The sequence below is a fragment of the Aulostomus chinensis genome, chromosome 16 (genome assembly GCF_037954235.1).
Source record: "Aulostomus chinensis isolate RoL2024-O1b breed Wild chromosome 16, RoL_Achi_v1.0, whole genome shotgun sequence".
In the NCBI taxonomy this organism is placed as follows: Eukaryota; Metazoa; Chordata; class Actinopteri; order Syngnathiformes; family Aulostomidae; genus Aulostomus; species Aulostomus chinensis.
In genome coordinates this window covers 7962903-7978989 of record NC_141335.1, presented here as the reverse complement: position 1 = coordinate 7978989, position 16087 = coordinate 7962903, and the positions used below count along the sequence as shown (strand labels likewise).

Below are 16087 nucleotides of genomic sequence, written 5' to 3'. Positions count from 1 at the left end.
TTAAATGAAATTCCACATGTCATGCAATATAACCCAGATAATGTTTGAGTGGCAGGAAATTATTTCCACAGCTGTTTATTAATTCAGAATCCTGTTAAGATAATTTTTTGATACTAAACAAAGAAGCAGCTGGTGCTATTAAAACAAACAAAAAATTAAAATTTAGATGTTCTTTCTGGTTTTGTGTAAAATATCTTTATTCATTTATTCAAAAAGCTCTCAGAAATTCTCTTCTCCATAACAGACCATTTAAAAAACAAAGACAGTTTAGTCGGAAGTGCTGTTGTATCCCTTTACTGAGTTAATATAAATAAATGAAATCATTAACAAAGAAGTACAACAACTGTTGGCGTCAGACACAAAAAAAGATCATGTCAAGATTTCTTTTGTTTGTTTATTGACTTAAAAGACGAATATGATTGAAGTGTTACATTCCAAATATTTGAGTCAAAAAAAATCTTATAGTTTCACCCACAAGGTTCTGTGGTACTGGAGTTTTTGATCTGAGCCCCAAATATTCACTAAAGAAGTTGTAAATCACTTCTCTTGCTTAAAGCACATCAAATTAGTATGCCAGTCGTCAAAGTAGACAGGTGTCTGCCTTCAACTTCGCTTTCACCATGTTAAAAACATTTTTTTTTGCAGGGGGGGGGGGGGGGGCTGTAACCTTTGACTGCATAAGTGTTTTTTTTCCACCACTTCCTCCCAGTATAAAAAAAACCCAGACAGGTACTGCCATCTTGCGCTGGTGATGTCACGTGGATGGAGTGGCTGCATTGAAAACCATGCGCTACATCTCCTCTTGATGTTCCTCTGTCGGTTCCCTCCTACATCTACTGACACCTCACTCTGAGCAGCTGTCAGTCACAATGTCACGGCCTTTTATGGCATCAAATAACTAATTATCCCGACATAAAAATATAAATCAGCACATATATTAGTTTGATAATGAATACCTGAAAGACAGAAAATCATTTTGACCCATGTCCCATATCCCACCAAAACGGAGGTACCAGTGGGAATCTAAGAGGATAGAAATTGCGTAGCGTTCAGTTCACTCTGTACCGTTTCTGCTTGTTTAATTGGAATAAATGGTACATGACAGTCTCATGAAAGGGGGGGGGGGGGGGGCTACTGTGTCCTCAACATTTATACAAAATCTATTGCTGTAAAAAAAACAAACCTTTATGACATAATCCAAATTACAAGTAAAAAATAAAAATTCTTCTTTCGTTGGCATCTTTATGTTGAACATGGGTGGTATACAATCTTTGCTCAAACCAAGACTAACTGCAAATTGTTCTCTGTAACAATATTAAGGCAGGAATTAATCCCCCATAAATAATATGAAACAAATAAAACAGAAATCTTCAATGAGTGTAGACATTTTTTTGCATGCCAAACAATATTTTTTAATCAAAAATTATAATAACCAGATAATAAGCCAATTATAACAAACAGGGTTGAATAATTACTGAACAGTTGTGTACAAAACCGTCACTTTTCCGTGTGTCTTTTATGAATGAATGAATGGGATGTTATGATTGCATTATGGAAGCTGGGGTGACAGTAATAAAAGCCTGCAAAATAGATACAGTATCTCCCAAGCCACTAGAGACTGCTGTTGCTCTACTCAGTTAAAAATGGATGGCAAACCGTTCCTGGGATGCATCATTCTGTAAAAATTTAAAAGGCAGAGTGAAATGAAAACACAGTTTTTATAAATGGGCATCTTTGTGTGTGCAATCAGTCATCGTGTATCAAGTCATTAATATCCAAATGTACACAGACGGAATATCATCATTTTATACTCATTACTCTTTAACAGAAAGCCGCAAGTACATAAAACACGATCAAATGTACTTATTGTCTCCACCATGAAAAAACCACGACAATCACATTGAACACGACAGCAGTTCACTGACTGTGGTGCCACACAGAATATTCACAACTCAGTTCATCAGAAGAATCATTTTCAGACTGGCTCAAAATATCAGGAATACTTAGAAAGATGATTATCACAAAAATAACAGATCTCTGTTGACTCAAAGTAAGGACACAATTGAAGAATGTTTTATAATTCCATCAAACACAGGAAAGCTATATCCATGTAGAAAGGCAATGTACAGGGGTTCTGATAAAAACAGATGCCAGCCAGGAGGCTGGCGAGTCTTATCAGTACAATGTTTAAGCCTGTGAACACAAAATACTTTTTTGTCTTGGCTTTCAGTGATGTATTACAGATACATAGTTTTGTTTGAAATGCAAAACCACTCTGCACGTTACAGATCTATCTACCCACATAGAGAAACAGTAAGAAATGTCAATCCCCAACCCCGTGACGAGGATATCCTTTCCCCTTGTGACAATTGCACTTAAATAATTCTCCTGCAATGCATTTTAAAGCCCTTTTCTATTATTTTTCCACTCAGTTTCCCCTTAGATAAACTTGTGAAATGGTAGAGTTCCTCAAGGATGGGGGGGGGGGGACGGGGGACGCTTTCATTTCTCCATCTAACCTTTTTCAGATTTTCTTGCATGCACAAGGACGCTAACACATAACCCCAAAATCATCACATAGGACTGCTGGGTTACATACACCAGTAGAGAAACTCCGAGGAAGAGTCTCCAAGAAGCTTCACAGAGAGAACTGCTTCTTCTTCCTTAACCTATGTGAAATCTTACACTCCCTCTTATGTACCAACTTCTTGTCCTTTTACATGGACTCTCTGGGAATCCTCCTGTGGAAGACCACTGATTGCCTCGGCTGGAACTGCTGCTTCCTCCTTTTTTTCTTGTCCCAGCGGCACAGCAGTATCATCTTAAATGTTGTGCGAAAAGTCTTGTTGCACAGGGCATAGCACATTGGGTTGACTGTGCTGTTGACGTAGCACAGCCAGTACCCCACTGCCCACAGAGTCGCCGGGATGCAAACTTTACAGAAGGCATTGATCAGCACCATGATGTTGTAAGGTGTCCATGTGATGATGAAAGCAAAGAGGATGGCACTGAGAGTCTGAGCTGCCTTCTTCTCCTTCACTAAGGACATGCGCTTCCTCTTGGTGATCTGAGTCCGAGCTCGGGCAGCAAAACGCTTTGCAAGAGCTGCTTCTTTGAAGGACATTGGGACAGAGGGGGATTTGGTGGTTGTGCTGGTGGTATTAGTGTCAGTGGCAGTGTTTTCTGAGGACCCATCCAGGGAATCCGTGTTAGCAGGAGCCTGGATGGTAGGCATGGACAGAATCTTGCGTGTGCAGAAGCGTTGGTGGTAGCTGTTTTCTGTATTGTTTGCTCCGTCTGGAGTTGTGGCGGCAGTGGTGTCGGTGGTGACAGTTGAGAGGCTGTCTCGGCTATACTCGGCCCCCTTTAAGGGGTCCTCTTCTGAGGCTGCATCCAGATCCTCACATGTAGTGAGCTGTGAATTTACAGCAGCCTTTATACCAGGCAGGCTGAGAACAATGGAGAAAATAGTGTGACTCTGGGACATCATCTCTCTGCCCCCACAGTCTTCATCCTCTGAAGACCCAGAGTGGTCCAATGAGACAGCAGCATCATTGTTGTTCCAGCTGTCACTGCTACTCTGGTCCGGATCCCCCTCTCCTTGTCGGGTACTACCAGGTCTCCAAGAACGAACCCCAGGCCAGCAGTGCAAGCGACCAACTAACTCCCGGCATGCACTCTTTCTCCTGGACAACCTGGTCAACTCATAGCTGCTGCAACTCCTTGAACTGCCCGTCTGATGCACAAATCGAGCTCTCTCAACCCCACCATTCCCACTTCTTTCTCCTGTCCCGCCACGAGCTCCCGAACCTTGTAATCCAGCTAACTCTTTTGAGCGGTTTTCAGTCTCCTTGTAAATTCGCCAGTAGAGAACACTCATTATTGTCACAGGAAGGTAAAAAGCCGCCATGGCAGTGCAGAAAGTTATAGTGGGTTCTGAGAGGAACTGAATGTAGCATTCATGTGAGGGTACAGTCCTTTTACCCTCAAAATACTGCCAAAGAAGAATGGCGGGGGCCCACAGAACAAGAGAAACAAACCAGGCTAGGCCTATCATGATCCCAGCCCGCTTAGTTGTCCGTTTGGCACGGTAGGTCAGAGGTCTGGTTATAGAAAAGTAGCGGTCAAAGCTAATGACCAGTAAGTTCATAACCGATGCATTGCTGGCTACATAGTCTATGGCCAGCCACAGGTCACAGGCCCAGTTGCCCATGGCCCAGTAACCCATCACAAGATAAGCTGTGTAGAGGTTCATGGATATGACCCCTATGATGAGGTCAGCCACCGCCAAGCTCAACAAAAAGTAGTTATTGACTGTCTTTAGCTGGCGATTAACTTTGAAGGATACCACTACCAGGATGTTTCCAATGATGGTGACCAGCGACAGCATACCTGTCAGCAAGACAATCAGGACAACCTGCCACATAGGATGCCCACCCAAGGGATCCGGGGTTGCAGTTCCGTTTCCATTCGCGGATTCTGCAGTGAGGTTTAACAGTTTGCTGGTGGAAGAGGAATTATCACCCACGGTATTCACATGAAAAACCAACCAGGGTCCTCCTCCATTTCCTCCTTGATGGAGTGCATTGGATTGTGGGTAGGCTCCTGCCACTGCTGGTGAAGTGTTGGCAATCAGGAAGAGACCAGGGTCTGTGCTGTTGGAGGTCATTGTTACGTCCTGGCATATTCTAAAAGAGAGCAGAAAAAGAAAAAGAGGTGAGAGTGGGTAGAGTGACTGAGGGAGTTAGCTGCAGTTGCTTTTCCTATCCAGCAGGTGGGGCTAGAAATTTACTTCATGAAACTGGATGTCTGGAAGGCAGTTATGCTCAATTCAGTTATAGAATATATGTAAGCACACTAAATATATTACAAGCCATACATTAGATTGCAGCTTGACATCTGAATCAACCAGACTAGACAGCAAACACTTTCAATAAGATTAAAATATTGCAGCTTCAAGGGAAACAGCTGAGACATTTCACTTACAGACATGATTGGCTAAACTGCAGAGTTGATTGTGCTGGGATTGCATCTTGGACAGCATTAGGTCCTAGAGAGTGTCTGTGTCGGACCAGTGGTGGCAGGGACAGTTAGCATCCTGGTGACCTTTTATTTAAAAAAAATAAATAAATAAATGTAGCTCTGGTGTTTGTCCAAGGCCATTAGTCAGTCAGACATAAGTCTTATTTCTAAAAAAAATATTAATGTGATGGACAACAAAAAGAAAAGACTTGACTGTTAATAAAAAAAGGATGTTTTCTGGTCTTTCTCACAAACTATATGATCAGGGGCATTGGATTCCTTTTAGAAAACTAACCAAAATAATGGATTTTGGCCAGCTCTGCAGGGACTAAAGCTACTGGCAAAATCAAGAAAAAACATGTCTTCGCGAGAGCTACCAGCAAAGTGAACCGGAGAATATCAAGTGTTGTTTTGTTCAATGATTGGGGATAACTTCATGATGGAAAAGCAAACACTAAAAGCAAAGACCCTGTTGTTTTTGTCAAAGCAGTTCCCCGCTAATTGGATAATGACATGAGGAACGGGCATTTTTGAGAGCAGCATGTATTAGCCAATACAAGTTTTGCAGTGCAGTTAATGATAATTACCATGGTGTTTTGCATACAGATGTGTAAAAGTTTACGTGTGATGCAAATTCAAGCAGGAAGAAAAGCAAAATGACTGTTTAAAATTGGCAACTCACTGTATGAATTCCCTGTCCAAATTAAATATTCTATATATATATATTGCATCTTAATATCACATGCATAAAAATGTACGGAGGCCAAGAAATGCAGTGCTTGATGATCAATATTTTATGCGGTTATCTTGTTAGTGGGATATCATGTTGTGATGAAGGGATATGATATCTTTCTTGCATAGTATTCTGTTATTAAATGATAACAACAGGATGATATCGTGTCCTAATCACTTATTTAACTCATTATCTCAAGAAAATGGACAGCACCCTAAGAGGTAAGTTTTCCCGTTATGTTGAGATAAAAAGCTAATTATCTTGTTGTAATGAGTTATTATCTCAGGATAACAGGCTTTTTTAACTTGTGACGATGAGAAAATATCACGATGTTATGGGTTAATATATCTTGTTATAACAAGTTATCATCTTATTATTTCAAAATAGTGAGATAAAAAGATAATGTCCTGTAAAAATAAACCTATTTATTGTAAGCACAGCCTTTTATTAGCTTCCTCAAAAATGAATGCTAAATAGGCATAACACTTTCTCAATGTGATGTATTTAGGATTCCTCTCAAGATGTATTTATATGAATATGTATCTTGGGTTAAAGATTAGGATTCCACACGGTAAAAATGTTAAGGACATGTGAAGAAGCACCTCCAGCTTTGACGAAAACTGCAGTTTTTGTTGCACACTGCACCCTTGTTCCTTCTTATTGTGAAAACTGTGACCGTGGCGCTCTTCCGCTGATGTTTACAACACTGCATTTAAAAACCTGACACTAACCCGAGGCGGCCTTAACAGATAGAATAAACAGCCTGCTACATCAACCCCTTCCGTTAACCCAGCCAAAACGTCTACACAATTTTATAGAAGTATCCTTACACTTGTAAGGAAAAGCAAAAATACAAAAACCAGACTGCCACAAGGTCACCATCACACACACGCAACTTGATCCCACAGAGAAAGGTATTTGAAGCTGAGTGCAGCACCTGTGCTTTGACACAATCTAGGACCTCCCACGGAGCTGTTAAAGAACCCCAGTAGCCAACAGCAACTCACAGCTGTTTGTGACACCGAGCGCACACGGCTACTACTATTATCAGGAGGCTCCCTGCAAACACCACGCTGTGGACACATCGCTGCTTTAGTGCACAAGTACAAACAATATCCTCTCACGTTTCATGCATATACCTTTTATGGTGCTGCGCATAGAATATTTATGCATATTTTTGCATTACAATGATATCTGCATGGAAACATAAACTACATTGACGTAGACGAAAATAGCATAAAATACAAATAAACATCAAAACAAAATAAAAATACATGATGACAACAAAAGACACAATTAAAAAAAATCACATGTATACAACAACAAAGCCTGTGAGATGAAATGTACGGCACTGCAACATTTATGATAGAGAGCAAACTTAAAAGCCTCTGAAGAAAACAAGGTCTTATTTAAATTTTTTACAAAGCAAATTCTACTGAGCATGTAAGACAGCAGTGTGTTACTAATGAGTGTTAAATATCTTTTAATTGGCTTACACAACACAAATGTGTCTGTGTGAAGATAAGGGCTCGAACTGTAGGGAAATCATTCTATCTGCTACCTTGACTTTGAGCGAAAAAAATAAAATAAAACAGCGGGTGGAAAAATGAAATGAGAAAAAGAAAACAAAAAAGAAAACAGGAGGTTTGCACATGTGCAGTGAAGAGTTTTATCTGTTAAAAAAAAAGAAAAACAGAGAGTCAGAGGGGAGAAGAAGAAGAAGAAGAAGAAGAGGGGATGAAAGATGAACAAATATCAGCTGTGTATCCCTGTGCTGGCTTTGGTTCATTTTTAAGAGTCAGTGGATAATTCAGTGTGGACACCAGTGGGTCAGGAAGACCCACAGAAGCAGAGATTAACAGCAAGGGGAGGGTGGGGGGGTGGGGGGTCCACCGTGAAATTCAAGCTGCGGTTGGTGAGAGTTCACCTCAGCTCTAGTAGTGCAAGCCTTCCTAGTTAGGGTCCTTGGTTCAGCCCCTCCAGAGCATCTTCTTCTGTGTCTACCATGATATTTTGTTGAAAAATTAAATGTAAGAATTAACGTGACTCCTGAGAAGATAAGAATACCTTGTCATCTTTACAATGAGCCGAAGAATATAACCTTTTTATTCAACATGATCATCTATACAGATATGGTGCCCTCTCTTGGCTGAATAATTGAAAAAACAACAACTATTTAGATGTAAATCTGGGTATCTTTTATACTTCATGATTTGGTCTAGTTTTTAGGAGAGACAGGGTTCTCTCAGTCTTTTAGTCCTGATTGTTTTACATGTATTGTTTGGGAAATTAATTTGGTCATGGATTTGTACTGGTTCAGTACGAGTGGGTCTGGGATGGAAAGAGGGTGGCATGGAGACTAAAAGAGGTGACAGAAATATAAACAGTAAGAGTTTTTTTAATCACACAAAAAACACACAATCAATTTGATTGGAAAAAGCTTTAAATTTGGAATTTTAACAATAATTTTTGCCCACAATGTCAAAGAAGATTTCAAGATTTATGGTCCTGCATATCTCTGTTCCTCATTAAAAAAACCATCAAGAAATATCAGTCTTACTATCAATATTAATACTTTTAGTTTAAAATAATAATTTCAGGAACATTAATAAGAGCATAATTTGTATTACTGATACCAAACTAGTTTGGAATGTGTTCCGTGCACAGTTCTACTTTTCTCCAGTGTGCGCCAGTTGGTGCAAGCTAAAGCGAAGTAAATCAAAAAGCAATTTTCCAGTACCATGCAAGTATATGCTGGATGTGTCTACCTCAGCCCTTGTCCATATGAAATACAGTAGTACTAGGAAAATCTAGTATATAGATTCTAGTCTATAGTAGTACTTCAGTAGCGTTCAGAGGTATCACAACCTCCAAATGACCATTAAAATAAATGAACGTGTCAAACCAGATCATTATATATTTCAATGTATAGGTGTTCCTAATAAATTGGCAAGTGAATGTGTGTGTGTGTGTGTGTGTGTGTGTGTGTGTGTGTGTGTGCATGCGTGCTTTTTATCCATGCTGCATTTTCAACAACAACAACATTGCAACAGTGACTTGGAAAGAAAAAAAATCTGTATATGTAGAATTGAGCCTGGCTGGTGCCTCAGATTGCAATCGTTATCATAAATTTACATCTGTAATCCCCTGGCAGCCGAAAGCAGCTGCACAGCAGAGTAGAGCTGCTCCATTATGGCAAAAAAAAGAAAAAGAAAAAAAAAAAGATAATCGCAATCATTTTGGTTAATATTGAGATCATTATTATTTAACATCATTGCCAAGAGACTTTTCACTGAACTTGTAGCTAAATTCAGGGGTGCACAGGAAGCACACAGTATTTTATGTCGTATCTTGATTTCATAACTATATGGAGCCAAAATTGTAGTTGGAAATAAAATTTGATTCAATCCAACGCAACACGGGGGGGATGGCTTTAAATATTGTTGTTGAATTCCCTCAAGCTGCACTTAATAAGCATGATGACGACACCTTTTCCCGCCATGTGCAGGCTCGCTCGACACCCCGCTGCTGTTGTGTCTCTGTCCGTCCTAGCCGACACTAAAGCCCCTCAGGTTTAATTCCCAGGCACGTAGGTGTGATAGTTTCATGTACGCGGGGAGATCGATACTCATTTACCGTGATGTAACACGATGTGTTTGCTGACATTTGTCCCAGTACGGTTGGACGGCTTCATCCAACTGGCCGACATCAAAGTATGCATCTAAATGATTGGGTGACAAAAACACAGGTATTTAAGCTTTCTGTTTCCAGCAATTCATCAGAGGAGTGACAAAGGCAGATGACGTCCAAGCAGAGATGATTCATGTTGACACTTACTTCCTTTTAATAAAATTGGGAGTTGGTACAGATTGATTCTTGCAATATCAAAATTTTTCCACTCTATTTAATATAGTATGGAGCCCCGGGGTGGCAGACAGATTTCTTTCTTTTTTTTTTTTGTGGGCATGCAGAGACAATCAATACATACTTTGAGGCAAAGGGACATAACTTTTCTCCATATTATAGTTAATTTATAATTGATTTAAATATTTCAAGGCCACAAATGTACTAAAACTTGTAGTAACTTGTTCTTACACTGAAGTTATTTTGACAAGACAAGGAACAACCTGTTCCCTCAATGGTTACTTCGTGGCCACCAGATATAACATGCTCCCTCAATGTAGTTATTTTAAGGCCACAAGATAGAGCGTGTTCCTTCAATTTGATTAATTCATGGCCACCAGACTTGTTTAGTTTCATTTAGTTAATTTATAATCTCACGGCCTCAAAAATCACCTTCAAAATTGAAAAAAAAAACGCATCACCTTTTTCTCTCTGTATGGCCACTTAAGGGCTCTGTAATTCATCTATGCAGTCAAATAATCTATATTATTAAAGAATATTTTCAATTTGTGATATTTTTACCTCAAGCTGTCTGGATTAAGTTTTTAACATGCCTCCCCCATTGTTGAGGATGACAAAAGCTATTGTAAAACAACGCACGACGAGGCTCCACCAGAACCTCATGACAAAAAACAATCACGCCGTTGATAAAGTAATCAACTACTAGATTGGATTGACAACAGTGGAGTTGTCATGCACTGACTATTCCAAGAGAGAACAGACTGCATGTAAAAATGTGCAGTAAACCCGGGAGGTGAGAGAAATCTCTTTGTGATTACCATCGGTGGCTGTAGCCAGAGCTGCTTTGTCATTCAGATTGCAGATCGCTGCTTTGTGGCCACGGGATAAACAGTCAGAGCAGGAAGGAATCAAGACCTTCAACTCATCACGGAGGATTCAGAGAGCAGTCACATTACTTGTGTCTGAATATGTGCCATTGTGTCTTCAGAAAGCTACAATACCTTCAATCTGATGAGATGTGCTATTTATGAAAAGATCAATCTCAGTCAAGCCTCTGCTGTCTCCCAGCTGATGAGGCGGTGCATGACGAGGGATAACACTCAAAGATGTACCGTTCCTAATCCAGGTCACATAAGTGATGAAAGGCGGTGAGGGTGCTTGTTTCAGTGTGAAATGGGATCTGGCAAGTGCAGTGCCACAACACCGGCTGCTGTGGAGTTATTGATTTCCATCTGTTGAGTGGAGAAGCTAATAAAAGAAAGCTGGTGTAAACCAACTCTGTTCCAGACGTTTTGTGTTACATTTACAAATACACCAACACATGACGTAAGCTACAACTGCTGTGGCACTCGCTAAAATTAGACTCAAGTAGAAGAAGAAGAAGGTTTAGTAGGCTGCAGTCAGACACTCGGTCTGTCCTGTAAATAAAAAAAAAAAGGTGACATATGTAGGGTATTTTGGATGACCTTTAGAGGAAGTGATGCTGCACCAGCTGACTGACTATACTAGCTATATACTGAAGCTGCTGCTAGAAAAGGGTTGCCCAAAGTAGGGCCCATGGGCAAAACTTGGTTCACCTGAGGTCAGGGTTCCACTTCTCTGCATTGCTCCCTGTCAAATTCAGAAAAGAATTAAAATTCCTCTTCTAACATACAAAGTCCTCAACAATCAGGTACCTTCATATCTGACAGAGCTCATAGTCCCCTATTACCCAGCTAGAACCCTTCGCTCCCAGGATGCAGGGTTACTTGTGGTTCCAAGACTTTCTAAAAGTAGAAGGGAGTCAGAGCCTTCAGCTATCAGGCTCCCTTCCTGTGGAACCGTCTCCCAGTTTCTTATGTACTTATGAGTATGATTTTCATAAATCATACTCATACTGTATGTGTTACTAACTCGTTTTCTTCTCCAGAGCCTTTGGGCTCACAGCATCCAAGATCCTTGGTTCTGCTGGAGGAGGCTACAGACCTGAAGAGGCCCAAGCTGCCACCTGTAGCCCCACCTGCTCACGTCCCCGCCTGTCAGTCTCTTCCCTTTCTGTCTCTCTTATCTCAGTCCCTCTCTTTCCTTCTATATATCTGTCTTCCTCCATTATCTTTCTTTGTCTCTGCCCCGCCCTCCTGCTCTCTTTCCCCCCAACTGGTCAAAGCAGAAGGCCGTCCCCATTGAGCCTGGATCTGCTCCACGTTCCTTCCTGTTAAAAGGAAGGTTTTCGTTGCTGCTGTTGCAGGATGTGCTTGCTGATGGAGAATTGTTGGGTGTAGATTCATTGCAGGAGTGTGGTACTGGACCTGCTCTACTTGTCAAGTGACTTTTGTTGTGATTTGGCACGTGACAAATAAAACTGACTTGTCTTGACATATTAAATCATAACTATAACTTTTAATGGCAGAAAGAGATTGCGGCATCAGAAACGGTTTTAAATGCAAAGCCAGACCAGATCTGTCTCAAAAATGTTCTGAATCCCCTGAAGAACTTGGCGATGGGTTACCGCACAGCTTGTGAGTTAAAAGTGATGCCGAGCTATGGCGGCCAATCACGCCATAGAACAGGACACTACTCTGGACTCACAAAATGGACTGATTTTTCAAAACTTCATGCGTTTGATGACAGTCCTGGCATGAAGACACCTACATGCTGGATTTAAATCATTGCCCCACATGTCTGCAACCATATGTAATACTACTACTACTCATAATAATAATAATAATAATAATAATAATAATAATAATAATAATAATACCATTATTAATATGATACAAGATTTTACTGTTACAGAAGACGAGCTGAGTTATCACAAGATGGTGATGGGGCTCCTGCCAAAAGATGGTGGCAAGGGTTGTGAAACAAGCACATCTTGAGTGAGCAAGCACTTCTTCCAAACAAAGGTTGAAAAACTACAGATGCTTACAAAGCTACCAAAGGCTGAACATGTCATCACTAGCGGAGACACAACGTCTTGGTTCAGTGCCTCAGTAGAAACAAGATTGATGCCGTCAAATGTGGGTGGTGTCTGATGGGGGGGGCGCAGAAACCACCCCCCCATCAACTTCAAAAGCAGGAAAGCAGGTAGAGCAGAAGCTGTGAGGGAGGCGGTAGAGCCAGCTGCTGCAGCTCCATGTGCCAAGAGGGATGGACAGACAGTTTCAGCTCCTTCATGAGCCATACTGTAGAACCTATAGAGTATGAGTACCTTCATTTACTGCTTAAAGGTGAGCAGATGTTGTGTTTTTACTTTGTTGAAACCAAAAACATAAACATATAGTCCTGCTTGGCTCAAAGCTTCAGCCCCCCAACAAGAGATTTGATAAGCAAGCTGGTAGTTTTTGTGTAACCCTGGTATCAAAATAGTCACAGATGCAAATAAACAGATGAAACATTACCTGCTTGCCAAAGGTAGTTCAAAAATAAAAACAGTAACAGAAAAATAAATTAAAATCGTGCTTTTTATTTTCCTTTGGCAGAAAGTGTCAGACTGACGAATTGACGATATTCAGCCACATATTACGCTGTCATATGATCCTTTATTAATCTGCAGTATGCATCCTCTAAAGCTCTCCCTATTAGCATACTCGCTCCATTTTTGACATAGATGCAATCCATATGATTTAACAATGCGTAATGGTTAATAATCAGTCAGAGCATGAAATGGCTTCTTTCTGTTTGATGTCACAACCGTTCCAATGCTTCAGATGGGGGAAACTGCACCTTCCGCCACCACGTTCACGTTAAGTTCCAGGGGAAGGTTATTAGTAGCACTACTTCCTCCACCACGAGTCTCACCGAGGGAGGGAGAACCACCTTTGGCACGGTACTAAAATATCGTTTCATTTAAAGGCAGCACACTGTACAGCAGCTTACCACTTGCAGTCTGGGGATGTTGTTCCACTTTCATGTGAAGGTATGGCTGAAGATGAACCAGACATTGAACCTCCTCTGACTGTGCTGGTGTGTATTTACAGTGCATACAGTGCATTGTGTGCCTGCACTCCTCTATGCTAAATTCTATTACAATAAACACACTAGCATTCAGTTAAAAACAATCTGCAAGAAGCACATAAGCACTTGGCACCTTTGAGCACTTGAGTGGTTTCTCTTTTTATCTGTGAATATGCTATATTATATTTATGAGACGCAAAATGTCATATATATTGTATAGGATGCTGGATTGACCTTTGTGTAGTTTATCCAAGTGTAATGCTTTCATATTTGTTACATCAACCTGCCCAGGGACTACAGATAAAAATTAGCCTCTGGCTACAATCTGGCATGTTTACATACAAATGTTCATTAATATGCACCATCCATTTTATAAATAAATACATGTTTGTCGGCATGATCCTAGTGACCAGGAACTGACTTCTGGCTGTGAGGCAACATTTCTAACTGCGGAGCCACTGTCCTCCCTTGTTACTTTTGTTGTCAAAGTTAAATTATTAACCACGAGGTACAGGAGAGAGTGTGTGTGTGTGTGTGTGTGTGTGTGTGTGTGTGTGTGTGTGTGTGTGTGTGTGCGTGTGTTTCTGAGAGCGTGTATTTTAAGATTTGACTCATGCTTGGAAATGTGAACACAGCAGGTGGAAATGGGAAAGTAAGAGCAGCCTATCGTGTCAAAGTCAAGCTCAAATCTGTCCTCTCGATGACAACGGCTATTTAATGGGCTGATAACATAAGCAGCGGCGGGAAAAAGTCAGCCACTTCAATTACTCGCTGGCTTTTGCCAGGAGAAAAGAGTTAGATAAGGACACGCTTCATCTCACACGGGTATGTGTAATTTAGAAGCATCTGAAGGCCCCGTCTCTTACACTTTACGTCCTATTGATATAAAATGTGCCTTTTGAAAGTAGCCAACCATTTAACCCTCATCACAGGCGGTATTGGCCAGGTTGTCAAGGTTAAACATATATACAGTTTATTGCACTGGACATGAATATGCTTGGCTGAATTGGGAGATGAATCTGGATGAAATAAAGACTCAATAAGAAACATGGCATTTCTACAAAGTCACTGCAAACTATCTCTTTTGGTCAGTGCGACTTATTTTGCTCATGGTGTTTATTTTGAAAATGGCGTTTTGAGTTATTTTTTGATATAGACTGTTGACAGGTGTGTCATACAGAACAAGAATCTTTTCATATATCATTTCTTTTTAAAATTTTAATCATCACATACATTTTTTGGTTAAAATATTCAATATCAAGTGTGCGCATGCGTTTGTAGTAAACTTCACAAATAAATGGGGGATGATTTAATTTAGGAATGGGCCCAAATGTGGGTACTGGCAGAAATAATACTCAAGTGCAGGATGCAATCTTTGTTCCACCAGATAGCTTTACTCTCGTTTTTCTTTTACAGCTCTAAATCACACATGCCATATATTGCACTTTTCCAACATTAGTTCTTGTCGACATGGCAGTCATCCACCCCAGCTGTCACAAGCCAACGCACCAATCACAACCTTCCTCCCAACAAGGTGGATGATGTAGATATGGCTCCATCCCACACCTGTGCTGGCCCACACACACACACACACACACACACACACACACACACAAACACACACACACTCCTGCTGCTGCTGCTGGAAAAGCTTTGCTTCCACCTTCCTGCTTGTGTCATATGGCTCAATAGTAATCTGGAATTCAGTGTTCTGCTTTGGGGCCACTCTTGTGTAGCCAGGGAGAGATTCTCTAGTTTAGCTTAGCATGCTGCTTGGCTAGCCCAGACAGATTGAGGCAGTCAGCTCCAAACTAAACTGTATTGCCATAAATGGTTTAATCCATGACAGGAGTGTTCCTGAATGAATTATATTTACATCCTATACCAACCAACTGACAGACTGACATTTCCAGCATAGCTAAAAACGACTGAGGCCAAGTGCCAGACTGAATCAAATTCATTTTTGGAGACTGGTTATTTATTTATTCGTTGTTCACACTTTAGTTTCAAAGCCATCCAAGTCAGATGGAATCATTCACATCAATGCTGTGTAGGACCTAAATTATTTAACATTTTCTGGATATTTTAGTCAAGGTAGACATACACATTTGTTTTCCATAAAAGGAAATTAATCTTTTTATAAAGTAAGGCATTAGCGACAACATGGTATTTATTATCATATAATTGAGCCATCGAGTGGAAATTTCCCCTTCAGGTAGAATATACAAACTGCTGTGAGACCCAGAAAAAAACAGGACGTGTATCTGTACAAGAGAAGAAGTCCCTTCAGCCCCTTAATACCAGGAAATAGCTCAGCATAATTATTCTGCCCTAACCTTGTTTATTCTCCTTTATGACCACAGGCAGCGAGGAGATCTGCTTTTATTGGTAGTTTTGCTGCAATCCAGATTACTGCAGCCGAGTGTTTGCTTACGATGGCACCAACAAACCACACGCAGACAGCCGTTTGATGGTCGGGTACACAATGATGAGTAACAATGCGAGGAATTGAAATAATAATCCCTGTGAGAG

At 40.6% G+C, this 16087-nt stretch overlaps 2 protein-coding genes across 2 annotated transcripts in view; both read right to left on the bottom strand.

The window, feature by feature from the left end:
• Positions 1 to 671: 671 nt before the first annotated feature.
• On the bottom strand, positions 672 to 4669 carry chrm3a (cholinergic receptor, muscarinic 3a). Its single transcript, XM_086179635.1, has one exon. The coding sequence runs from the start codon at positions 4667 to 4669 to the stop codon at positions 2717 to 2719; it is 1953 nt and encodes a 650-aa protein (XP_086035761.1). The 3' UTR covers positions 672 to 2716.
• A 402-nt stretch (positions 4670 to 5071) lies between these two features.
• Positions 5072 to 16087, bottom strand: part of ryr2b (ryanodine receptor 2b (cardiac)) — a 176394-nt gene continuing 165378 nt past the window's right edge. The window contains exon 104 of the transcript XR_015109326.1: positions 5072 to 5106. The gene's annotated coding sequence lies outside the window, so the exon portion shown is untranslated. The remainder of the gene's footprint in view (positions 5107 to 16087) is intronic.

Excerpts from the sequence above, each read along its gene's own strand:
- chrm3a (XM_086179635.1), bottom strand. The coding sequence starts at position 4,669 with ATGACCTCCAACAGCACAGACCCTGGTCTCTTCCTGATTGCCAACACT.